Genomic DNA, 25,386 nt, shown 5'->3' with positions numbered 1-25,386 from the left:
ACATCACTTTATCTGAATGCAATTGCTTTTTTTGTTTTCAGTCTGCTAAGATGTTTTCTTATGCCGGATGGAAGCAAACCTGTAACACCCTGTTTCTCATCTTCTCTACCATATTTTTCATCAGCCGCCTCATTATCTTTCCCTTCTGGTGAGTAGACAAGGGGCTGGGCCGTACCTTTGGTCACCATGCTGAGGTGGCCTTGGCACATTGTTGAAGTCTCTTTCCTACATTGATGCCGGGTTGTTTGTGCCAAGTTCAGTTGGAGAAAATAAAGGGAGGGGGGCATTTCTATGAATAATTAAAACAACACCTTCCAATGTGGAAAAGGCTTATGATAAAGGGAGGTCAAAAATGTGCAGCCCAATGGGTAAACAGCAATTCTTACTCTCTGTCTCGTTTCATGAATGTGGATCTTTCTTCGTGTTTAACAGCTTTTCCCTTTATTCACTGAACTGTCATTGGTCAATCACCAGCTCTTTGAAAGAGAGACATGTTCGATGTTAAACAAAATATAATAAATATAGCCACCATTAATTGAATGCCAGACACTGGATGAGGCCCTTTGTATATTTTGGCTCCGGTCTATACAACAAATCATAGAGATAAGGTCTTATCACTCCTACTTCACAGATGAGAAAACCGATACTGATTTCATTTTCCATGATCACTGACTGGTCTTAACAATGGTCTGGATATCCTTTCCATATTAATTGGCTCTTGATCAGCCTTTTGATTTTGTTTAGCCAAGGGCTGGCAGTGAAGAACCGATATTGTGTCTCCTCTGACAGTCATCCCTTTAGCAAGCATAATTTTCCATATGTTGATTGACAGGAAATGAAGAAGTGTGAGGAAGTCTTTGATAGTTTGGAAGAAAGAATTTATAATGACCCATTATTTGGGGCTGGTCTAATAGTTTCATATCCTCTCAACAGAAAAGTGGGGTTGGTGTTGCTGACGATCCTGGGTCCTCTGGGACCCAGGGGAATGTAGATTCCAGACCTGATTCCTAGTGAGTGAACGGCACCCTTGACTAGCCTGCAGGGAAGTCTGGCCAGACTTCCCTATGGAAGCCAGCTACGTGCTTAAACCAAGACCAGTGTCTTACTTAGACATTTTCTAGAGAGGAGCAGCATAGTGTGGTAGTTAAGTTCATGGATGCTAGTCAGCCTAGATTCAAATCCTGGCTCCACACTTATGACCTGTATAATCTTGGACATGTTAGGTCATTTCCCTGGGTCTCAGTTTCCTCATCTGTAAAATGGAAGTAATTGTTGTCACAGGCTTAAATGAAGTAATACATATGAAACAGTTCAGAATTGTGTCCAGAACATAGTAAGGATTAGCAAATGCTAGCTACGTTTATTAAAGTTATTAATAAGTCTCTAAGAATTTGAAATTTAATCTAGGATCAAATATGAGACACAACATTTATAATATTCTCCTTGGTTGATGAATCACATTGCCCTCACTTTTGCTTTGGTTGAACGCATGTGTTTGTGAACTTGTAATATTGTGTGATAGCGGATACTGATAGTGTTGACTTTCAGGTAATCGTTGAATTATGGCTTTTCAGCGTGACTTTTATGATGCCATAAATCCAGCATTTGCCCACCAGTGGTCTCTTCTTATGTTCCAGAAGTACCATATTTTCTGGTTTATCTGTTACTACATAGTAAACTATCTAAAACTTTGATGGCTTAAGACAGTGTTGAACAAGGGGATTTTTTTGTAAAAGGCCATAGAAGAGCTATTTTCAGCTTTAAGGGCTGCATATGGTCGCTGTCACATACTATTCCTTGCTTTGTTTCATTTCATTTACGACCCTTTAAAAATGTACCAAACCCAGCTGAGCTCACAGGCCACAGAAAAACTGGTCGCAGGCCTGATTTTATCACCAGGCCTTAGTTTGCAGACCTCTCTCTTAAAATAACAACATTTATTGATTATTACTATGGTTCATGGTTTGCGGAGTTGACTGGCTCCAGCGAGGTGGTGGTTTTCACTTAGGGTCTCTGTTGTGGTTACAGTCAGATGTGGCCAGAGTTGGGAATTTTCTGGAAGACTTCCTCACACCACGTGGTTAAAGTAACACGTAAAAAGTCAACTGGTTGATGCTGATGGCTGGTTGAGACCTCAGCTGGGTCTGTCAGCTAGAATCCCATCACATGGCCTGATTAGCTCGTAGCATGGCAGCTGGATTTCAAGGGTGAGCAGTCCAGAAGAGAGCTAGGCAGACACTGTGTGTCCTTTCATAAGCCACCTGCAGAAGTCACATCATGCTACTTCCAACATCATTTTCTTCACTGGATCCAGATGACTAAGGTCAGCTCATATTTGAGGGAAGGAAAATTAGACTCCATTTCTCCACGGGAATAATTTCAAAGAATTCGTGGGCATATTTTAAAAACATACACCATGGAAGCTTCCAGTCCCAGGGAACGGTCTGAGAAGCTTTGCAGTCTTGCCGCTGTGGTTGGCTTCTGATTCAGCAATGAAGGACGTTAACCTCAGACATTCCCATGATGTCTTAAATCAACAAGCAAGCTTCCTCTTGCCCAGAAAACAACCAAACATCATACGGGGGTTGAGTGATTGTGGAGGTGGTGTGTTACTTTCCCACACACCCTCGACTTTAAAAATCCTAGATTTAAGGAGCCGTTCTCTTGCCAGCACTTCTGGATTTCAAGAAGAATTAGTTGCATGCATTTGGCATTTTCTTGATCTTGATAGTTCACTGAATTCACCAGCCCACTGCAGAGGGCAGCCAATACCACTGTTTGCTGTCTTCAGGGAGTTGGATGGCAAATAAACCACTATTAACAGACCCAACTGTAAAAAAAATTTTTGCTGGTAAAAATTTTTCCACACTGACATTGACGGGTCCTCCTTGTTTGGAAGGCTGAGGAAAGCCTCACCAAGCTATTGGAAGTTTGAGAGATTGATTCTCGATGGTTTTTGAAAGAATCCATTGTGGTGTGTTACCCTGGCTTACATAGCATTCCCATCCGCTTTAACGTGTTACACAATCATCTTGCGGTGCCAAAGAGGAAAAGTCAGTTCCTTGTTGTTAGCCTGGCTCCAACCATCTGTCTAAAATGTGTAAGCGTAGATTCATTTTTCAAGGATATTTTATTAGTTCAGTTTGGGGGGGGGGATTTACTATGGCCCAAACGATGTGCAGATGATAGACCTATTTCATGGATCCAGACATTTCCGAGGCGCCACGGGAGGCCGGCAGCCCACCACTTGCTCTGTTCCTCACAACGGCTTTCATTGCACATTTTGTGGTAGACAAAGGGTCCAGTGGGGAGAACACTGACCCATCTGAAATTTATCTGGAAACTGTGGGAGAAAGAAACAGAGCCCGTACATTACACTTCCCTTTCCCTTGGTTTTCCCCAGTCTCAAACTGTTTGCTTTCCTCCGATGAGCTTCTTTTGTGTGGGTACAGCTCTGTCTCCTCTTCTCTCCTGATTTTTTTTTTTTTTTTTTTTTACCCCCCAGGAATCTTATTTAGCCAGTTCTCACTCAATCAGTGTCAGCATGTGGTAATTACATGGTTTTTTATAACATGGTTCCTCTCAACATCAGGCAGGAATTCCAATCGGCCTGGGCCAAATTACTTTAATCTGATTGCTTAGTTACCTCATTTGTTTGTATTTTTATTCAAAAGCATTTAAATCTCAGGCTTATAATTTTTAAGGGTATTCCCAAGTGTTGTTTTGTTTTTTTCTAAGATTTATTAATTTATTTTTGCAAGAGGGGGGGAGAGAGAGGAGAGTGCATGAGCAGGGGGAGGGGCAGATTGAGAAGCAGATCCCCCCTGAGAAGGGAGCTTGATGTGGGACTTGATCCCAAGACCCCAGGATCACGACCTGAGCCAAAGGCAGACACTTGACCAACTGAGCCACCCAGGTGCCCGCAATTGTTGTTTAAAAATGATGGCTTCTCTGCTTTTGAATTATTGGATGTATCTGTCTATTTGAATATCATACAAATACTGCTGGGGAATCACTAGGCTAGAAAGACCTTCCTAAGTTCAGGTAAACAATTTCTCTGATTCTTGACACTTTCCTCCATAAACCACAAGGGCAGATAACAATTTAGTCCAGGCTAATCCACTGAAGGAAAGGAGCACTCCGTCTCAACGGAAGTTTACGGGGGGAGGTACTGGCTCGCTGGTTCGTTTCTTGAACTCATCACACGTAGAGGTTGTGGGGAATACACTGGATCAATGAGACACAGTTCCTACCTTGCGGGAGGAGTTCATAAGGGCAGCAGAAGAGATCCTTTTATCAACCACCCTACCTATATATTTGAAGATTATTAACATTGACCTGTGTTTCGGATGTTCAAAAAAATTTTCCAAAGGTGAATAATCTTCAGGTAAGGAACTTGCTAATCTGCAAGGGTACATATGCTTGTGGTAACTTTATGGAGTCCCCACCATTGGTTCGCTGGACTTCAGGCTTCAGCTTTCAAGGATCTGGCTCTCAATGGCAGAGGAAAACAGTCCCACGGAAAGCCTCAGGTGAAAAGGAATTCTGTGGGTCGTGTGGCCCTAGAAGTACTTGGAATGGCTATCAGAGAGAGGGCAGTTTCAAGAAAAGATAAGCCAAAGCTAGAAGAGTACAGCAGTGCTCTTAGTGGACGCTCAGCCGAGGGAAGACAAGAGTAAGGACCCAGGGGACCTTTCCCATCCTCATAAAGCCTGGAGCCTGGGTTCTGAATAAGTCAAGGGCAGAGCCTGGGTGTCATGGTGCCCTGGTGGGTTTCTAGGCCCTCCTGGGATGGTGCTGTGCCCGACTCACAGCCACCAGAGGAAAGGAAGGGCTCGTGCAATGTGAGAGTGGCCCTGTTGAAGCTGGGGCCCCTCCCTGGAGCCACTACCGCAGATGTGTATCTCTGAACTAGACTTTCCAGTTGCACACCTTGTGTAAGAGACAATGAACTTCACCACCTGGGTTTGTTCAATGTCTCCTTGACAGTGTGCCCTCACGGGAACTCCTTCCCCACACCCACGTGCTCGTTACTTCTGCAGCTCATAGATGTGTAAAGGACAGCTCCAACCATCACCCTTCTTCGTATTGTCATACTTTAGGATAACGGACGTTACCCAGAATTTAGCCAAACTCCTTTTTTCACTTATTTATTTAGAAATAATTTCAAATATATAGGATACTTTCAAGTATATTACCAAGAATTTTAATGTATTGTGTTTACCCAGATTTACTAGTTGGCATTGTGCCCTGTTTGCTTTCTCTTTTCTGTTCTCCTTCTCTCATCCTTCTCATTCTGTCTCAACACACACACGCGCACGCGCACACGCGCACGAGCATATATGTATCTACATGTGTTTTCTGAATCATTTGCAAGTTGCAAGCATCATGTCCTCTCAGTCTTAAATTCTTCGCTGCGTCTTTCCTAAGAACAAGGAGATCCTTTTACGAATCACAGTATTGTCCCTTGATCCAATATGTTTTTACTCCCTCCTACTGGATCTGGCCCAGGATCATATTTTGCCTTCAGTTCTCATTCACCTGGAACAGTTGCTTTCTCCTTTAGGTCATCACTGTTGTGGAAGCATGTAGACACCCCTACTTATATTCCAGGTGGGGAGTTAAGATATTTCCAGGATCACACAGCAACTTAGGAAAGACTAGAAACAGGGTATTTGAAACACAGAACAGATACATTCAAATTCAATTAGTAAATCGGACGACTTAAAGCAGACATAATTTGTCTTCCCTAAGTATTTATTAAATTTCCTTCACTACACAGTCACTTTGAAATGTAAGGCATCCCTGACATATACGGTAGGCAATTACTCACCAGTAGAACCAGTCTTTGTTATCCTGAGATGGCTGAATGTGCACCCCTATAATTAGCGAGAGAAAAGGACCTTCACCTTCCAGTTTTCATTAGGAAAACACAACTTTTGGTGGCTGCCTTATCTAGCCCAGCAAATCCAACTACTGTTTAAACCAACCATGTGATTTTTTTTTTCCAAACCACGGAAACTCCAGTAATTGCTAGAGGGAAGGTGGGAAAGCAAACCAAAGAGGGAAAAGTCTGACGTTCACAATCCAGGGTCACGGGCGTAGTGCAACCTTTCGGACAGATTAAAGGCCAGTGGACAGAGCAGAGTGGTTTCAGGAATCCAGGAGCACGGAGTTTCTGAGCATCCTCTGTGGAAAGAGAAATTCCACATGACCAGGAAGGGAAACATGTGTTTGTGTGTTCATGCGTGTGCTTACACATGTGACACACATGTCTGGGACAAAATTGAGTAAGACAGAGGGGTTGTTTTTTCTCTCCTTCCCACTCTTCTTTTAGCAAAAGAAGAGAAGAGTTGAGATTGAGACTGGACCATCCTTTACTGAGGACATAGACTGATAGAAAAAGGTCCTGACCGAGTAACGACAGCCCCCAGACCCACTGACCCTGGGGCCACAGCAGCCACCCCCTTCAGAGCTCCTCTCCATTTGGTCCCCTCTGTCCTCCTGCACAGAATGTTCCAGCCAGCACAGCGTCCCCACTCCCTCTCCGGAGTGGCCTCCCCTTCCTTTCCCGAAGCAGAAACTCCAGCCCGTTCAGCTGCCCAGTCCCCTGGGTGTTGCTCTCCCTGTAGTGGGAATGCCAACTCTCCACAGTAGGAAGGGGTGGGTGGAAAAGGTGTTGTCAGAGCAGGAGTCACGGCCATGGCTAGAACTACCATTTTCCCAGTGCTTCCTGGATGTGAAGCTCTTCCCAGTTAACAAATCATTAAGCCCACACAACAGTTTGATGAGGGGAGTGGTGGTGTTTTCATTTCACAGAAGAAACGGATGCCCAGAGAGCTTATGTCACTTGCTGCCGACCGCAAGGGAGCCGGGATCCTCAGCTAGCCAGCCCCAGAGCCCATGCCTTTCCTCTCCCCTGGGGGCAGTAGCTGGCTCTCTCTGGAGGCATCTGTATTTTAATGGTGGTCTCTTCCATTTCTAGGATGCTACACTGTGCAAAGCTGGCTGTGTGTTTCCCTGGAACCTCCCAGTCACGGGGCAGGGCGACTTCCACCTTGTCCACGGTCCAGGAGGCTTAGTGACTTGGGTGTAGGTTATGAGGCAAGAAAAGTGGCCTCAGCCCCAGAAGGCTGCTCTGATGAGTCTGGGCCGGGTATATCACTCCCCTTTCTAAAACTAGCAAATCTTCCCAATGCCATATCTTGCAAAGCCAACAGGGTACGCGTCCATTCACCTCCGCACCTGCATCTTACACCACCCCTCCCTGCCACTCCTCTCCCTTCAGCTGCACTGGTCTCATCTTAGCCCTTGACTTTTCTACAATGCCTCCCACCTGAGGGCCTCATACATATGGTCCCTTCCAACCAGGACCCTCTTTTCTGTGTCTTCCCTTGAACTTGAAGAAAAGAGAACTCTCAGGTCAACTATACCCCACCCTCTGTTTTGTTTTGTTTTGTTTTGTTTTGTTTTTTCTTTGTTTGGATCACAATGAGTAATTACATAGTTAAGACATTATTCACATTCTCTGGTAGAATATATAAAGGAATCATTTCCTTTGTTATTTTTTTAAAAAGATTGTATTTATTTATTTGACAGACAGAGATCACAAGTAGGCAGAGAGGCAGGCAGAGAGAGAGAGAGAGGGGCAAGCAGGCTCCCTGCCAAGCAGAGAGCCCAATGGGGGACTCCAGCCCACGACCCTGAGATCATGACCTGAGCTGAAGGCAGGGGCTTAATCCACTCAGTCACCTGGGTGTCCCTCCTTTGTTATTTTTGACATCGACAAATTCCTAATGGGGATCCAGTAAGGAGGAAGGCCCAGGAAGAGGGGAAGGGAGGAGACAGAGAAGAGGATGTCATGGCCACTGCCTTCGGAAAGCGTGCCAGCAAGGGAAGAGTGATCTTGTACGAGCAACTGTGACCGCAGGGCAGGTTGAATCAGGCCACATTCTCTCAAGGACTTGGTAGTGGGGGAGCCTAGAGGAATTGGTATACATCGAGAGGTGATCAGAAGAGCACGGAGAGCTTTGTTGTAGAGGCGCCCATGCTTTGGTGGGTGAAGACAATTTCAGCTGAAACGGGGAAGGCCATTGTAGGCTGAGAGCGTACAGAGTAAGGCACAGCAATTGCTTACAGATCCAGCAACGAGAATGGCAAAGAGGCTTTACGATGCACATTATTTCCTGAAATCCCTGTGAATGCAGGCACTGGAATGTGAGCCTTACCGCTTCAGGGATTTGGGTCAGTTTTATTCATTGCCCTAGTCCTGTCTCCTATAAAGTGCCAGGTAGCACTTTGGTAGGTGCTCAGGGAACACTTGTTGAATGGATTGAATGGATACTCGTTGCTTCCATTTTACAGTTGAGAAAATGCATGGAGAATTGGATCAAGGCTACACAGAACCAGGATTTTAAGTGAAAGAGCCAGTATATTAAGAAAATGTGGAGAAATATATTTTGTGGTGATAGAGATAAGAAGGGCCCTTTAAAGCATACCATCGAGGCAAACAAGAAAGGCAAAAAAAAAAAGATAAATTTGGTTACAAGAATATTTTAGAAGTTAGTTTCCCACAAAAATCATTAACAAGGTTGAAAGAAATAGACCATGTGGTGATATTTAATAGGATTTAAAAATAATGTTGTTGCCCTTGATATGTAGAAAGCACTCATGAATCAATGGAAAAAGTAAGCACCCTGATAGAAAAATGGGCAAATACCATGAAGAAGCAGTTCACAAAAGTATAAATCAAAATTACCAAAGAAAACACAAGTATATAAACACATATATTCACTTCACAATAAATAAAAATGTAAATATAAACAGCATGATGCTCTTTTAGATAGAGGCTGACAAAGTACAATGTTAGTCAAGATCGAAGGAAGCAGGTAATCTCATACACTAGTGTAAGACAGTAAATTGTTGTGGTCTTGCTGGAAAGCAGTCTAGCAATGTATTCTAAAATGTAAAATGAGTATACTTTTTAATTAAAGATTTTAGCTATTTTAAGAAAATAATCAAATAGTTCTATCAAAATGGCCACACCCATTAATTGGTATAATTCTGTAACTGCTCTCACATTGTGGTGACAGAGTATTTACAACAGAAACCAAATGACCCAGAGGCCTAAAATATTTACTATCTGCCCCTTTACAAAACTGTTTACTGATCCCTGATATGTTGGTATATCCATTAACCTGGAAAGCTCTATGTATCATATTTTTGAGTCATAAAAGCGGGGTACAAAATTACATGCCTAGCGTGTTTCTGTGGTATAAAATCGTGTGGTAATGGAAAAAAGGCGAAAAGGAAAAGGAACTTAAAAACTTAAAGAACGTATTTTTAGGAGAGATACAGATCTCTTTATGTATTATAATTCATACGACACCAAAAAGAGTCAGTTTTACCATATGTTCATGTAAAAAGTAAAATATGTATGGGAAAAACTGGAAGATAATACACAAAAGTTCCAATATAATTTGTTTAGACTGATGGTATTATGGGCAACTCTATTTGTTTTTCTTCTTTTTCCTATTTTTGTATGAATAGATTATTTTTATAGTTAGAATAATATACCTATAAGCAAACCAATCCAGCAAGTCTAAGACCATGGTAGTGTATGAGGTCTGGGAACGGAACAGGTAAACCCTTCCTACAGCAGTCGTAGCTGAAGCCACTGTGCGTTCTGGGTGATCAAGGGCAGCTCAGAATGATGTCCGTGAGTCTGTTCACGAAATACATAAAGCATGCAGTTCGCTTTAGAAACTGGAAGTAATAATAGAATTTTTGCTACTTTAAAAGCCTCTTTTATTGGAAAATTTACTTTGGCAAAATTCACCATTCACTTTGCTGCCCAATACACGAGTTTGTGTCATAAGGGCAATTATAACCCTACGTAAACATGCATTATCCTATTTATTCTATAAACCCCCCGGGAAGCCAAGTAGGGTCGTGTAGGCTCTTCTGCTTGCAGAGAGGAAACCCAGGTACAGAGACTAGAGTGCAGGCAGCCTGACCATAAAAATTCCATTTGCTTTAACTTTTCTCCCCAGAGGCAGACTGTATTTTTTTTTATTTTTTGTAGCTTGCCAATAATGATATAAAAGGTAATATTATCATATTGTTTTCCCTTGAGAATTTCCTGGGCATGGTTAGAAATGAAATAAATGTTAAATGCCTTGGGAGGAAAAGTATTTTTTTTCTCACTGAAAATTTGCTAGTACTGTGTAATGAAATCCTTTGGTCTAGTTTTTTTGTTTGTTTGTTTGTTTTTTAGGATTTTATACTGCACATTGATTCTGCCTCTGCACTACCTGGAGCCTTTCTTCTCATACATCTTCCTCAACCTCCAGCTCCTGGTCCTACAAGCCCTTCACCTGTACTGGTGCTACTTCATCCTAAAGATGCTCAGAAGATGTTTATTCATGAAGGTAAGGTCTGTCTGAGCCTCACTGCTCTCAGCAAGTGGACTTTGTTGCCAGATTGAAGGTGATGCCCTGACGACGGAATGCGTTAGTTATTTTGGAGTTAACCAGAATTCCTTTTCTTCCTCTTGATTTGATCATGATTGATAAAAACATATCTAAAAGGTAGCTTTTTTTTTTTTTTTAGGTGGGTCTTTACGGTGCTTTTAAGAAATTGCTTTTGTTAGAGGACCAGTCATTTTTATAAAGCTTTGGTCCAAAGCTTTTTAAAAAAATAGATTTTATTTATTTATTAGAGCGAGAGAGTGCATGAGAGAGAGCTGGGGCAGAGGGAGAGGGAGAAGCAGGCTTCCCACCGAGCAGGGAGCCAGATGCAGGGCTAGATCCCAGGACCCTGGTATCATGACCTGAACAGAAGGCAGAGGCTTAACTGACTGAGCCACCCAGGCATCCTGATTGTTGCTTTTTAAAGGATGTCCTAATGAGCCTAGATTTGCTCTGGTTTGGGACAAGCTTTATGGTGATTATAAGTGATTACTGAGTAATACTTCAGAGCCTTACATTTACCTTTACTGAGCACCCAGTTTGCACGTGATACTCACCCCGACCCTTCTCCTACCATCTGAAATATTGTCTGTCATTTGATTATGCCTTTTTTCCTGAAAGCATCTTCTTCTCTAAATAATAACAAACTAATAATACATTTCAGACAATAGGAGCTTTCTGTTTGTTTGTTTTTAATTCTGTCCTGGGTTTTAATTCCAGAACAAGGGTGGGGAGGGCTTCAGAAATGAGTAAGACATAATTCACTGCCTTTGGGGAAACGACCCAGCATCTGGGGGGATTATTCACCTACTAGCGACTTCCTATAGTGTGCTAAAGCGATATCCCATAAACTTGCTGTGGGAGACAGAAACCCGTTGACTCAAGGGCCGGCCAGGGAACGTTATCAAATGGAAGGAATTTGACTTGAGCCTTGAAGGCAAGGAAAAGAAAATCATAGTTCCTTGTCAGAAAATCATACTTCCGAGGAAGTTTTTTTCAATTTATTTGACCGACAGAGATCACAAATAGGCAGAGAGGCAGGCAGAGAGAGAGGAAGGAAAGCAGGCTCTCTGCTGAGCGGAGAGCCTGATGCAGGGCTTGATCCCAGGACCTTGGGCTCATGACCTGAGCCGAAAGCAGAGGCTTCAACCCACTGAGCCACCCAGGCACCCCCTGAGGAAGTTTTAATTAAGGATCTTTCAAGGTGGAAGTTACAGTGGGCCTGTTTTCCAAGGTTACCATCCACGTATAACACAACACGGTATCATCAGAGGGAATGACTTGTAGGTAACAGGTACGGTGGTAATTTACCTGGGAAGTTCATGTTCTGATGAAATGGACATCGTGATAACTGACCTCTGGGTTTTCTACCATCTCCTAGTTTCTAGATCTAGACAGAGGTACAGGGAGTTGGGCTACATCTGGATTAATCTCAAACCAAATTCAAAAAAGAGTGCCAAGAAGAAATGCTTTCATTGAATGGTTCTAGTTTATTAATATTCTGAATAGTTTTCTCATGACCTCTGCAAAAGTTATTTTACCTCCGAGTGACTGACAAAGTTGAAGGGAGTACGATAAGGTTAAAAAATGGAGCAGTTAGACCCTTTGCACATGGGGAGCTTGCCAGCCCTGGGTCGAGCTTCCTGGAGTGCGGGTCTCCCTAGCCGGAAACTATGCCCTTAATCACTGGTGAGTGACAATAATTACAGGCTGGAAGGGAGCCAGGCTGAACAAAACTCGGAGCCCAGAAGATACTCTTGTTTGGTTTCAGCACTGTGTTCATATTTCTAATCTCTAATGGGTTGTACCAGGCCTGATTAAAAACCCAGTGGGTTGGGGAGCCGTGAACAGGAATTCCCGATTTCTCATGCTGTACTTTGGAAAAGCTGTTTCCAATTGTGATTTGACAGTGGTGGTGGAGGCCCCCAAAGCCCTGATCCCTGCAGTTCGTATGACTTCAGCTGGCTTGCATGTGCACGCTGTTTTCCACAGCAGTGGCAAAACTGGCTGTGAACTTGGCTTCTTCCTCCAAAGCCGTAAAGCTGCCTTTTAAAGAATGCTATTTGAAGGCCCCGTAGCATGCGAAGGGGGGAGACAGATAAAGGCCAGAGTGGACATTCTTAGAGGAGCAAGGAACAAGTCGGTTTTCAGCTCTACTTAATAACTTGTTAGCGTTTCATGTAAATCCTCGATCGTTTCGAAAGTGACAAATTCTTGGATATTTACAAAACAGAACTACCGAAGTTCTTAGGCCTCCTAAAATGTCTCTCAAATCTTCTAACGGAGAATGGGAATTTGTCTTTTTCAGTTCCTGATGCCTGATAGGCCCTTGATAAGTAGTGTTAAATATGCAAATGAATATGTAATTCAGGGAAACAAATTGGGGGCGGGGTGGGGGATGGTGGTGGAAAGTTACAAAATTGTTTATTAAACTTTTTTTCTGGTCTCCATGGATTTGCCTGGTAGACTGGAAGGACAAAAGTGACTACACATCTTAAAAATAGCGTTTGTTGAAATATCCACATCTTATTTCCCCTCAACAGTGGGGTCACCGCCTGCATATGGCGAACGAGGACCTTCTACCGTTTGCTTCTGCTGTCTAAGACCTTAAAATAACAATCTCACTATAATTTCAGGGCTCTGACGTACACAGACCATGGCTAGCAGGCACTGAAGCCAAGCTGGTTCCTTTCAAATGGGGGATCTTGTGAGGAACTCCCAGCCCACGCATCACTTCGGGAAGTATGATGGGCCAAGATATTTGTGTTGTCATTCTCTCTGCAAACATGAGACGTGCTTTCAGAGGAAGTGAGGAGGGTGGCATGCTCTCGTTTAAGATTACTTAAGAGAATGTGATCATCCCTACGCTTTTATTTTCTTCTTCTTAAATATCACACTGGGTGCCGGCCAACTCAAGCATGTCTCTTTGACATCTTGGGCTGGTGAGCTGCCAAGACACGGAGGGCGGGGCTGAGCGGGCCGCCATGACAGCCTAGAGCCAGGACCGAGCAAAGAGCCCCTGGCAACCGGTCCCAGCCATCTGCTCCCGACAGGCAGAGTCTCTTAAGTTCACAGATGACACTTGACACACGCTGGACCCGTTTCACTCAAGAATGGCCCCTTCTTGTAAATAGGAGAAATCTGTGGCCTCGACCAGATTCGCACAGTAAGTTTGTGGCCAAGCCAGGGCTCGAACTCGAGTCTCTTTGCTTGCAGTACTCCGCCTTTTCTAATTCCTGTTGATCTGCAATAATCAGAAAATTAACTGAAACAACTGGCATGGAGTAAGAAAGAGTCCATAAACAACTTGGGTAATTGAGATAGTAGAATGAAACAAGAACAGATTCTTTAGCTTGTTTTGGAACTTTCTGAAAACAGAAGAAAACATTTCGGAAATCTGTGTTTTTTTCCTTTTTTTTTTTTTTCAAGATTGTATTTATTTATTTGTCAGAGAGAGAGAGAGAGCATGAGCAGGGAGAACAGCAGGCAGAGGCAGAACCAGGCTCCCTGCTCGGCAAGGAGCCCAATGTGGGACTCAATCTCAGGACCCTGGGATTGTGACCTGAGCCAACGGCAGATGCTTAACTAACTGAGCCACCCAGGGGTCCCTGGAATTTTTTTTAGTTTCAGGTCACTTCCTAATAAAGCAAGTCCAGAATAGCTAAGAGTACAGGCTTTCCTGTTTGTTTGCTCTGTGATCTGAGGCTTATTACTTCCATTTACTGCCTCAGTTTCTCCACCTGTAAAATAGGGCTGTAGGATAAAACCCTCAAAACAGTGCCTGGCACAGAGCAAGAGCGTGAGGACGTTGGCTGCCATTACCATTACCGTTATTCCTATTAACTCATGTTCTCTGTGGCAAGTCGCAGCGAGGATGTGACTTCCAGGTTGCCTGGCAGTTTGCTGTCAGTCAAGCCTGCCCTCCGTCCCCCATGGATAATGCTGCAGCTGAGTCAGGTGTCTGTCCAGGGTGCCCCTGACCATTTGCTAAACTTCTTCGGCCAGTTGACTTGCGTGACTCGCATTCTGATAATCCTTTTTGACACTTGCTCTCAGAGAGCAGCGTGTTGGTGAGGAAATATAAAATCAGAAACATCCAGTGAACCTCCAGGTCTCTTTTGCTAGTAGTTAATAGTGGATCTAGAAACTGCCCTTTACTGAACAAGAGATAAAAATATCATAAAGGCTGGCAGTTAGAATACTATAAAAATGCTATTGGGGGGCGCCTGGGTGGCTCAGTGGGTTAAAGCCTCTGCCTTCAGCTCAGGTCATGATCCCAGGGTCCCGGGATTGAGCCCCGCATCGGGCTCTCTGCTCAGCGGGGAGCCCCTGATCGCCCTACCCTTCTCTGCCTGCCTCTCTGCCTACTTGTGACCTCTGTCTGTCAAATAAATAAAATCTTTTAAAAAAAATACTATCGGTTTGGGGGGCACCCGGTGGCTAGTCAGTTACGTGTATGAATCTTGGTTTCAGCTCATGTCATGATCTCAGGGTCGTGAAACGGAGCTCTGCGGAGGGCTTGCGCTCAGTGAGGAATCTGCTTGTCCTTCCTTCCCCTCTCCCTCCCTCAACTTGCTCTTGCGTGCGCACACACGATCTTTCAGATAAATAAATAAATAATTTTTAAAAATACTATCAGTTTACACGTCCATATTTCTGAATATTTATATAGATTAACTGCTTTAACAACCTATTAAAGAAACAACAGTGGAGTTTATAACTTGTAAAAAGTAACTGTATAAAGTTGCTTGGTTTGAAGAATTCCAAATTTGAATATTCTTCTACCCTGTGCATTTAGCCGAGCCACAGAAGAGACTTTCAGAACTGGGGGAGCCCACTAAATATCCACCAGGACAGCATGGTCCCCCTCTCCTCAAGGCTCATTTGTGTTATAAAACTACGCTATTTCCAAGGCAGGGGGCAGTCAGTGAGGAAGTTACAGACTCACTTAAGGTCACACAGGGGTGGGCTTCAAGCTCGCAAAGCCCAAGACTTCACAGCCTATGTTGCTAATGCCGTGGTGGTCTTCTGCCTCCCCAGCAGCTCTGTGTCCTCCAAACATGAGTGATAGGTATTCAGTGTGTCTGTGTTTATCTGTGTCTGTCCGTGTGTGCGTTTAGTGTGTCGTAGGCTCAGCTCTCACACACTTCATCATCTTTTTTCCTGTTCAGGGAGTTTTAATAAATGTACAGAGCCTGCAACCATTCCTCTGTTAAAATATAGAACATTCCCCTGGCCCTATAAATTCTTAGTGCCTACTGCGGGTCCTCACCCCTTTCCGCATTGGCAACCACTATTCTTATTTCCATCCCCAGTTTCAACTTTCTTTAAAAAAAAAAAAAGATTGATTGATTGATTGATTGATTTTACTGAGAGAGAGAGCAGGGGGAGGGGGCATTTGGAGGGGGAGAGGGAGAGAGAGTCTCACGCAGACTCTACACTGATCATGGAGACAACTCGGGGCTCAATCTCGTGACCTTGAGAGCAGGACCTGAGCCAAACTCTTCATGGACTGCACCACCCAGGCACCCCTCGACTTTCTTTCTTTCTTTTTTTTTTTTAAAGATTTTATTTATTTATTTGACAGAGAGAGATCACAAGTAGATGGAGAGGCAGGCGGGGCGGGGGGGAAGCAGTCTCCCCGCTGAGCAGAGAGCCCGATGTGGGACTCGATCCCAGGACCCTGAGATCATGACCTGAGCCGAAGGCAGCAGCTTAACCCACTGAGCCACCCAGGTGCCCCACCCCTCGACTTTCTTAAACCTTATATAATTGGAATCATGCAGCATGGGCTTCTCTATGTTCTTTCACTACAAACTTCATAATTTTATCATGACTCCGCCCATTCCCTTTGTAATCCCCTTGTCAGTAATCCCTGAAGTCCGGCTCAGCTCTTCGGAGAGGGCATTCTCTAGAAAATCTCCCTAGGCCTATCCCCATTAGGGGATTTTGTGGCTTAAGACAATCATAAATCCGAGTTTTTATGAACTTGAAGGTGTGGAGTTATTTAAAGAAATCAGAGTAGCAGCAGCAGCCATCTGCGTGACTCCAAGATAAAGAAGAAGGAAAACGTATCATGAGTGAGAGACCCGGGAGCAAACTGGCCTCTTCCCAGATCCCTGCCTCCAGCAGAATCCCTGTTTCTTTGCCCTGGATGCAGGGGCCTCATAACAGACCCGTAGGCACAACCAGGGCACCTAGATAAATGCGCAGGAGGAGACCCAACCTCACACTCACATCTCGAGATGGAAGCAACTCAGAACTGGAAAGAGGGGTTCATCTGCCCGGTGAGGAAGTAGAGGCTCAGCGGGACAGAGGGGCTTCCTCAGGAACCATGACAGGAACCCACACAGTGGGTCCTTTTCAGTGAAAGTTTTTCTACAGCAGAATAGCATTATCCAGGGATTTCTTTAGATCCTGGGCTGTTTGATAGCTGTTCCCAAGCTCTTTGGAAATTCTTCTAGTATCTTCTTCCAAATTGTTCCTTCTTTCTGTTAGTCACAGTGGGTACCTGTGTCCAGGTGCTATGACCCCTCTTCCTGCTGCTTACGAAAACAGGCTGACTTCTCAGCTCTTCCTTCCAAGCATATGGGCCTCTGATGGAAAAAGACTGTATTAGTGTTCTTAAATCAGTCAAACAAGATTTTGTTTCAGTTTTCTTCAATCCATCCTCCATTCCTTTGGAAACAGGCACGAGCAGCGGCTAGACGCCAGCAGCCGAGTGAGGACTATTATCTGTAGCTTTCAGCTGCTCGGTGTTTTTTCAAAAGCAGCAAATCTCACTTCTCTGAAATCGCCTGTGAATTTTTAATTATGCACATGATTTTCTGTACTTACTTTATCCCTCATTAGCTCCCTTTGTGCGTACTCCTACATTTTTTTGTCTTAGGTGTTTCCTAACAGTGGTTTCGAAAGATACCAGTCCTTTGGAGGTATGGGGACTGGTCTGGTCACTGGATGGGCAGGAGGTCAGCTGAAGCCTTTGTAAAAGGAAGGGACTTTTTCAAAGGAAACTTCTTCCAGGAAAGCATCTCTGAGGGTAGCAGCAGGCACTCAGGTCCTGCCCTTTCATTCCTCTGTCCCAAATGTTGACTCTGATGTTTCCTTGAGCCACACGGGTCATATCTTGCAGAAGTTGAAAAAGACATGAGGGATAGGAGAAGATCATCTCTTGTATTGGCTTTAAAAATCATTTCACAAAATCCTTGGGGCACCTCGGTGACTCCATCGGTGACGTGTCGGGCTCTCAGTTTCGACTCAGGTCATGATGAGGGTCATGATTGAGCCCCACATTGGGATCCATGCTGGGCATGAAGCCTGATGAAGATTCTCTCTCTCTACTGCTCCTGCTTCCCCTCCCTCTCCACTCATGCCCTCATGCTCTCTCTAAATAAATAAATAATAATAAATAAAAATCATTCCATAAAAATGGAATTGAATTTTATATAATCCTAAAAGCAACAGACACTCTCCATTTTATTAGTAGTGAAATAGACACACACACAGGCAAATTAACACATGTACACACGTAGATGTCTTATATGGGATTTGAGTTTCTGTTTCTGTATCAGCCTAGACGAGGGGACAAGCACAGTTCATGGCTTGTTACTAAATCTACACATTCACACCAGAGGGGTGAATTAGTGGGTGCTTGGGCCAGAGAGATTGGTCAAAGCACATGTAGGGGAGAAATCTACTGTCTCTGTTAATATCTCATGAATTTCTGTGGCCACACGCTTCTGGTGATCCTCTCTCCTCCCACTCTACATAAGTCTCAGAAGACAGCTTTATGTAACAGAAAAGAAACCTTATTCCTGAAAACTCATTTGTGTATGCTTCACTGACTGAACCCCCTAGGCACCGCCTTACTGTGCTTCATTTTGATTAATTACTATTACTACGACTTCACAATCTTTTATTTATTTTTTTTCTTTTGTGGTATCTGATCAGCAGTTAATCCAATCTAGTGTGTTTTTAACTTCAGATATTCTATTTTCCATCTCTGTAAATTATATTTTGGCCTTTTTTTATATCTTCCATTTTTTCTTAATATGTTTGTGTTTTTCTCTACCTCCTTGAATATATGGAGCATATTTATAACGGCTATTATAACATCTTTGTTTGCTAATTCCATCATCTCTGATAATCTTGGGTCTGTTTCTATTCATTGAATTTTGTCCAGGTTACATGCCCTATTTCCCAACTTCTTTGCAAAGCTGCTAATTTTTTATTAGATGCTAGAAATTTTGAATTTTACATTGTTGGATGATGGATTTTGTTGTATTCCTTTTAAATAGTGGCTTTGGTTTGTTTGTTGTTTTAAATAGTGTTTTAGGGGGCGCCTGGGTGGCTCATGATCCCAGAGTCCTGGGATCGAGCCCCACATTGGGCTCTCTGCTCAGCGAGGAGCCTGTTTCTCTTTCACTCTCTGCCTGCTGCTCTGCCTACTTGTGATCTCTGTCTGTCAAATAAATAAAGAAACTGTTTTTTAAAAAGTGTTTTTGTATGTAGTATAATTAGTGTATTTTGTTTTTGTATAGCATAAGCCTTTCAAAGGCTTGTTTTTAAGCTTTGCTAGAGTGAGCCCAGAATAGCCTTCAGTCAATGGCTATTAAGTGAAGTGCATCTTAACATTCTCCTCGATGTGCATAAACTAAGAGTTTCTTTCACTCTGGCTGGTGAGAAGACAACAAGCTATGACCACAGTCTGAGCTCCCAGGGTTGTTTTGCCAATTTTTCCTGGTGAATCTCTGCCTGGCCTTTGGTAGTTTCCTGATTCACCTGCACAGGTCAGTGCTCGATCAAGGACTGAAGGGAATTCTACTGAGCATCTCAGGAGCTTTCTTTCTATGTGCCTCCCTTCTCTCCAGCATTCTGTCCCACGAACACCCGCTTCACTTTAGGGAACTCCGCATTCTCTTTCCTCAACTCAGTGGCACTTCTGGGCTCTGTCTGGGCTTCAGCTCAGAAGCAGTAAGATGGTGTGCAGGCACCAGTGCAGCGCTCTCCTCCTTCATTTTCTTTGTCTCAGGAACCATGATCCTGAGCTGCTTATTGTAAGTCTAAATGTCTAAAAACTATTGCTTTTTTTAAAGATATATTTTATCCAGCTTTCAGTTGTCTAACATGCTAGGATAATCTAATCTTGTTTTTTCTATCCTGGCCAGAAGCAGTTGTCACAGCATTTCATTTCCCAAATAATAACAGTATATAAGCTTCCTGAGACAGCCTATTTCATTTTCAAACAAGTATAACTGTTACATAGATCTTTCTTTTTTCCTGATCTTTCCCTCTAGGCCAGTGCTGCCCAATAAAAACATAATGCGAGTCACACATATAATTTTAATTTATCTAGTAGTGCTTTTTAAAAACTCATAAGGAACAGGTGAAATTAAGTTTAGTAATATATTGAACATAATAGAAGCAAAATATTATCATTTCAGTCTTGCCTGCTATATATTTTGCCTGGTCAATATTTTAACCAGGGGAAGATTATAATCTTATGTAAGGTTAATATCACAATTCAGCAGTCAATACCAAAAATTATTAATGAGATTCTTTTGTTCTTTTTTTCCCATTAAGTCTTTGATATCCAGTGTGGATTTTATTTTACACTTACAGCACATCTCAATGTGGACTGACCACATTTCAAATGCTCAGAAGCCACGAGTGGTGAGTGGCTACCACACTGGTTGTTGTAGGTCTTGGCTCTAGGATAACAAAGGTAATTCTCTTCCCCTGCATATGGGACAGGTGGTGGGATCTGTTTTCCTGTGGGATCTGTTCTCATGGAGTCTCTGATGTTATACTCAATTATAATGGGCTGGCTAAACCCACTGCCCTTCCTTTCCTTTTTTGTTTTTTTTAAGATTTTATTTTTTTATTTGACAGACAGAGATCACAAGTAGGCAGAGAGAGAGGAGGAAGAAGGTTCCCTGCTGAGCAGGGAGCCCAATGTGGGACTCGACCCCAAAACCCTGGGATCATGAGTTGAGCCAAAGGCAGAGGCTTTAACTCACTGAGCCACTCAGGCGCCCCTACCCTTCCTTTTCCACTCTAGAAAGGTTTTCAGTTGGTGAGCAAGGGAGGATGATAGCTGGCCTATCGTCTTGTCTCTTGCTGTTCTGCAAGATCCTGACTTTTCTTCTGTGTTCTTCTTTCCCTTCATTGGTTATCTCCAAGTACCACGTCCTCTTTATTTACCTGATTCTTCCCAACAAGTTCCACTCCCCATCTGATACACGTTGGGGCTCTTTCTCCTTAGCAAGAGCTAGGAACTACGAGGCCCCAGCCTGTGCACATATGCTTTCCCTTGCTCTTTCTGGAAGTGACTTCTGTCTGTGCTTCTTCTAAGTCACTACACCCACCCCGCTCATTTTTCCATGCTTACCCTCTCCAGTTTTCAGCCACAGGCTAGAGGGCTGTGGTGGCTCATTGGAATTTGGATGTATAGTTTCTTCTTATAGATAATCTGAACAGTGTTCTCTGTTTCCCAGGACGTCTTGCTGATGTCTCAGTATGGAAGCTACACACAGTAGCCCAGCTGCCCTTAGACAACAGCCCTATGCCTTCCCTCACCATGGCTCTGCTTCTGGAGGTTAAACACCTCCAACTCTTCCAACTGTCCCTCGTCCTAAGATACACTGTTGAGTTTTTTTCAACTAACTCTCTTGTTTCATTTTTCCCATATTCTCCTTTAAATGAACAGTAGTTTCAGGACATGGTCTGACTGATACACAAGTAGGTCTCCTATCTCTTTTTGTGAAGACTCTACTTCCGTTAATGCAGCCTAGATTTGTTCTGAGTCACTGGGCAGTCACATTATGTTGCTAATTCATACCAAGTTTGAAATCTATTAAAACCCCTAGGTCTTGGGGTGCCTGGGTGGCTCAGTGGGTTAAGCCTCTGCCTTCAGCTCAGGTCATCATCTCAGGGTCCTGGGATTGAGCCCTCAGCTCCTCATCAGGCTCTCTGCTCCGCAGGGAGCCTGCTTCCTCCCCTTTCTCTCTGCCTGCTTCTCTGCCTACTTGTGATCTCTGTCTCTCAAATAAATAAATAAATAAAATCTTTAAAAACAAAAACAAAAAAACAACCCTACGTCTTCTTTACATGGGCCAAGCCACATTCCCTCCATTCAAGGGTTGTCTGGCAATGGTCATGATTTGTGTTGGAATTTACATTTCTTATTATTAAACTTCACTTCACTTATCCAGCTTATCCTTTGAACCTTTTGCTAACAAATAGGAAAACATGAATTTGATGACAGATGCTTAAACTTTCCTGAGGTCCTTTTCTCTAAAAGCCCTATCAAAGATTTAGGAATATTCTATGTAAGTCTGTTCATGAAAAAAGTCATTATGCTTCTATCCGATACGTATTTCCATCAGGTGAGGATGGTGATCACATTTAAGGCAAATACAGGGTGAGGTGTACTGCTCACATCGACAAGAGCTCTCCCAGGATTCCCACTTTTTATTTCAGATCACCTGGTTACATATTAGCTATGTCAACTACACCTGACTAGCCTGGCCTGTGGAGCCTTTAAAGAAAGATATTCATGGCCAGGACCAAACTCAAATCAGTTAAATCAGAATTTATGGAGACAAGACCCAGACATCAGACTTTTTAACAGACTACTTCTCCTGAATAAGTGATTCTGATCTGCCTTTCAGGTTGAGAGCCACTAGAAAGTAGAGAAGACCACGTGTGTGTGTGTATGTGTGCATGTATGTGTGTCTTCTCCATTACTGGGCAAGCGTCCATGGATGGCTCTCTATTTCTTGGGTCTGCTTTCTAAAAAGCAGAGTGATCTGCCTTCTTTCTCACATGTGTGGAGTTTTTGGACATGACCTCCACAAATACTCCCATCATGCAAATTTTAATCCGAGCAGGAGATTTTCATGTTACATAGGTGTTAATGCTAAAAAATCCTTATAAAAGAAAATTCTGACTATTGAAACAAACACTTGGGATTGTTTCCATCGTAGAAACCCAGAATTCTTTAAATAGTACATTTCTCTAGAGAAATAAAGGCATGACTCATTTTATAAGATGATTTACTAATTATTTTTAAACAACCATCTGTTACAGGAAGTGAGACATGCTGCTAATTTTCTACTGCCTCTCTGGACTAAAAGGACTCATGACATAAAGATATTAATAAAATAAAAATGAGTTGGGATCATGGAATTTTTAAACTGGAAAGACCCATAGAGGATCCTCTGCTTTAACTTCTGTTTACAGAGAGTGGCAATCTAGGGAGGGGCTATAGGCCTAAGAAACAGCCTGCCAACCACAATGTCAGCCCAGACTTTGCCTAGAGCTAGTTAGAAATGCAGCACCTCTGGGCCCACCAGAGACCTTGCGAATGAAAGTCTATATTTTCATCAATTCTAGGTGATTTTTATGCATATTAAAGTTTAAGAAGCATTGGTCTAGAAAATTCAGACCCAGGTAACTAACAGGAAATGTCCGGGTATAGCTAGGTTTGATAGTTTCCAATTTAAATTTAATGCAACTTCTTTGAGAAAAAAAAAATGGAGGAAAAATGCAATCTTTTTTTTTTTTTTTTCCTGTGACCTTGTCATCTTGGATAATAAGAAGCAGTATAACAAAAAGGAACGCATTTTGGTAGGAGTTCAGAAAATTGCACTCCTTGAGTGAATATACTTCTTTTTCTTTTCAGACAGGGAAAGCGACAACTTTGCTTTCAAAACAGCATAAAATGCTTATTCTATTGTCCTTTGTTTCATTGCCAGCTGTGGATTTAGACGTGGAGCCATTCAAAAGGCAGTGGGATGTGATGAGTCATTCATGACCTCCTGGGCTTTTGACATGACTGGAGAACCACAGATTCCCAAGCCCAGAGTTTCCTGAAGGCCTTTCAGAAACACGGCTCTGCAATTTATTGAAACCCTAGGTGCAGATGTCTTTCCCAGAGATGTACAGGAGTGCTGTGGCAGAGTTGACTCCTTTACTCAAAACGAGCATTTTCTCTTGTTAGCATTACCATTATTTTCCCCTCGTTGTCAGCATTTACTTTGTTTGGTAATCCTTGCAATCTGTTCTTAGGAGTCCAGACCAGGGCCGGATGTATCTACCTTCACTAACAGGCAAATCATGATTGATTGATAAAGATCTATAGATTCTAGACTCTTAAAATGAAGAAAAAATTACACACAAAAAAATAAAGCCAAGCATACAGATATGAGGGTCTGACTACATTTACTGTATGTGCCCCGCCCCCTCTTTTTGGTGGAGTTGAAAGTAGTAGGTCGTGTCTGAACTGAGTGGTGTTGGTTGTGATACACACATAGTACAATGCAGGCTGATGGGTATGGATGGAAGAATGTTCTCTGAGATCCACTGCATCAAGAAGGGTTCTGATGTTCTATCATATGAGATCAGTGGAAGGAAATGGGAATGTTTAGTGGGAAGAGGATTTAACTGTCTTTAAATGTCTGAAAAACTGACCAGTGTTTGAAGGAAGTTTGAAGGAAGTTTGAAGGAAGTACCCAGACTCCTCTCGGACAATTACTCGGTCATATTCTGGAGATGTATAGGCAGGAGTATGTATGTTTTTTGCTTGGGTTATCCAAAAAGGCATATCAGCATCAGTAGAAACAGGATTCGATGAGCTTAAAAGTCCTTTCCAAATGCAGAGGGCTTTGGGCACTCTTCTCTCTCATGCTTTAACCCATCTGCTCCTCCAACCTATGCCACTGCCACTTCTCCCCTGCACCACGCCCGCAGCCACCAGAAGTCTGCCTGTGGCCATTCTGAATTCCCTCTGCCACTTACAGCAATAGGGTCTGCTGTTATTTATCAACCAGCATCTCCCTTAGAGCAGAAGTTTTCTGAGTATAGACACCTTGTCTTTTTGAATCACTGGTCTGCTCCCCATATCTCAAAAAGTGCGGCACAATGGCCTCTCTTTGGATTTACAAGTAAATAGAACTTCTGTGACCTGTGAAACTGATCATATGGTCCATGCTTCCTCTCTGACTTCATCTCAGGACAGGCTCCATCTTTCTTATTATGTTTTAGCTGTGTTGGCCTTTCTGATCCCTAAGCACCCTAAGCACATCAGACTTTCCCCCACCCAAGGCCCTTTACCCGACTCTTCCCTGACCAGTCCTACTTAACCTTCAGGTAACAACCTTTGCCTTCCATTTCCTTCCTGATGTTGCCCCATCTAAGTGAGAGCCCCAATTTACACATCAGGGTATCTCTACTTCATAACACTTGTTTACTATTATGTGTTTGAGCTCTTGGGGTTTGGTTCTTTCTGTAGACAGTAAGCTATCTAAAGACAGAGATATCAAGTCCCTGATATTTTGCACAATGCAAGCACTGGGGCTCCAGAAATAATTTTTTGAACCAGTGGTTCTTAACTGGGGTGATGTCCAGGGACATTTGGAAATCTCTGGAGACATTTCTGATGGTCACTACTGTATCTAGTGGACAGAGATTAAGGATATATACTGTTAACTAGCTAATGGGTAGAACAGTCCCCACACAAAGATTTGTGTGCCCCATGATGTCAAGAGTGCCCAGGCTGAGATTCATGGAATTATTAGATGAACTTATTTCTCTTTTGGCTGAGTTGCTTTGTGGTTGGAGGTGTTCCCAAATTATTTCTTGCTTCCTCACCTGCCTGTGTCATTCTATACAGAGGGAAGGTAGGTTATTCTGGAACAGCCACACATACTATTTCTTGAGAAGCCAAGCTCTGCATTATTAGCTGGGTAGCATTTCTTCAGATGTAAATATTGGCAGTTAAAAATTACTCAAGTGATGACAGTTGCCAGCCATTTCCTTTTGAAATCAGACAACTGCATTTGGAAAGTTCTGATGAATTGAGAGAATGAAATTGTAGCTTATTGTTCAGTTGGAACTGGAAGAGGATGATCATGTT

The 25,386-nt window shown here is 43.1% G+C and overlaps 1 protein-coding gene across 1 annotated transcript in view; it reads left to right on the top strand.

Moving 5' to 3' along the window:
- Positions 1-25,386, top strand: part of CERS3 (ceramide synthase 3) — a 96,613-nt gene that overhangs the window by 57,792 nt on the left and 13,435 nt on the right. Inside the window, exons 10-11 of the mRNA XM_059418484.1 lie at positions 42-148; positions 10,277-10,430. Coding sequence (XP_059274467.1) covers positions 42-148; positions 10,277-10,430 — 261 coding nt within the window. The remainder of the gene's footprint in view (positions 1-41; positions 149-10,276; positions 10,431-25,386) is intronic.

Source organism: Mustela nigripes, chromosome 13, assembly GCF_022355385.1.
Source record: "Mustela nigripes isolate SB6536 chromosome 13, MUSNIG.SB6536, whole genome shotgun sequence".
Lineage (NCBI taxonomy): Eukaryota > Metazoa > Chordata > Mammalia > Carnivora > Mustelidae > Mustela > Mustela nigripes.
The sequence above is the reverse complement of the archived record's forward strand: the minus strand, read 5'-3'. Positions and strand labels throughout refer to the sequence as shown.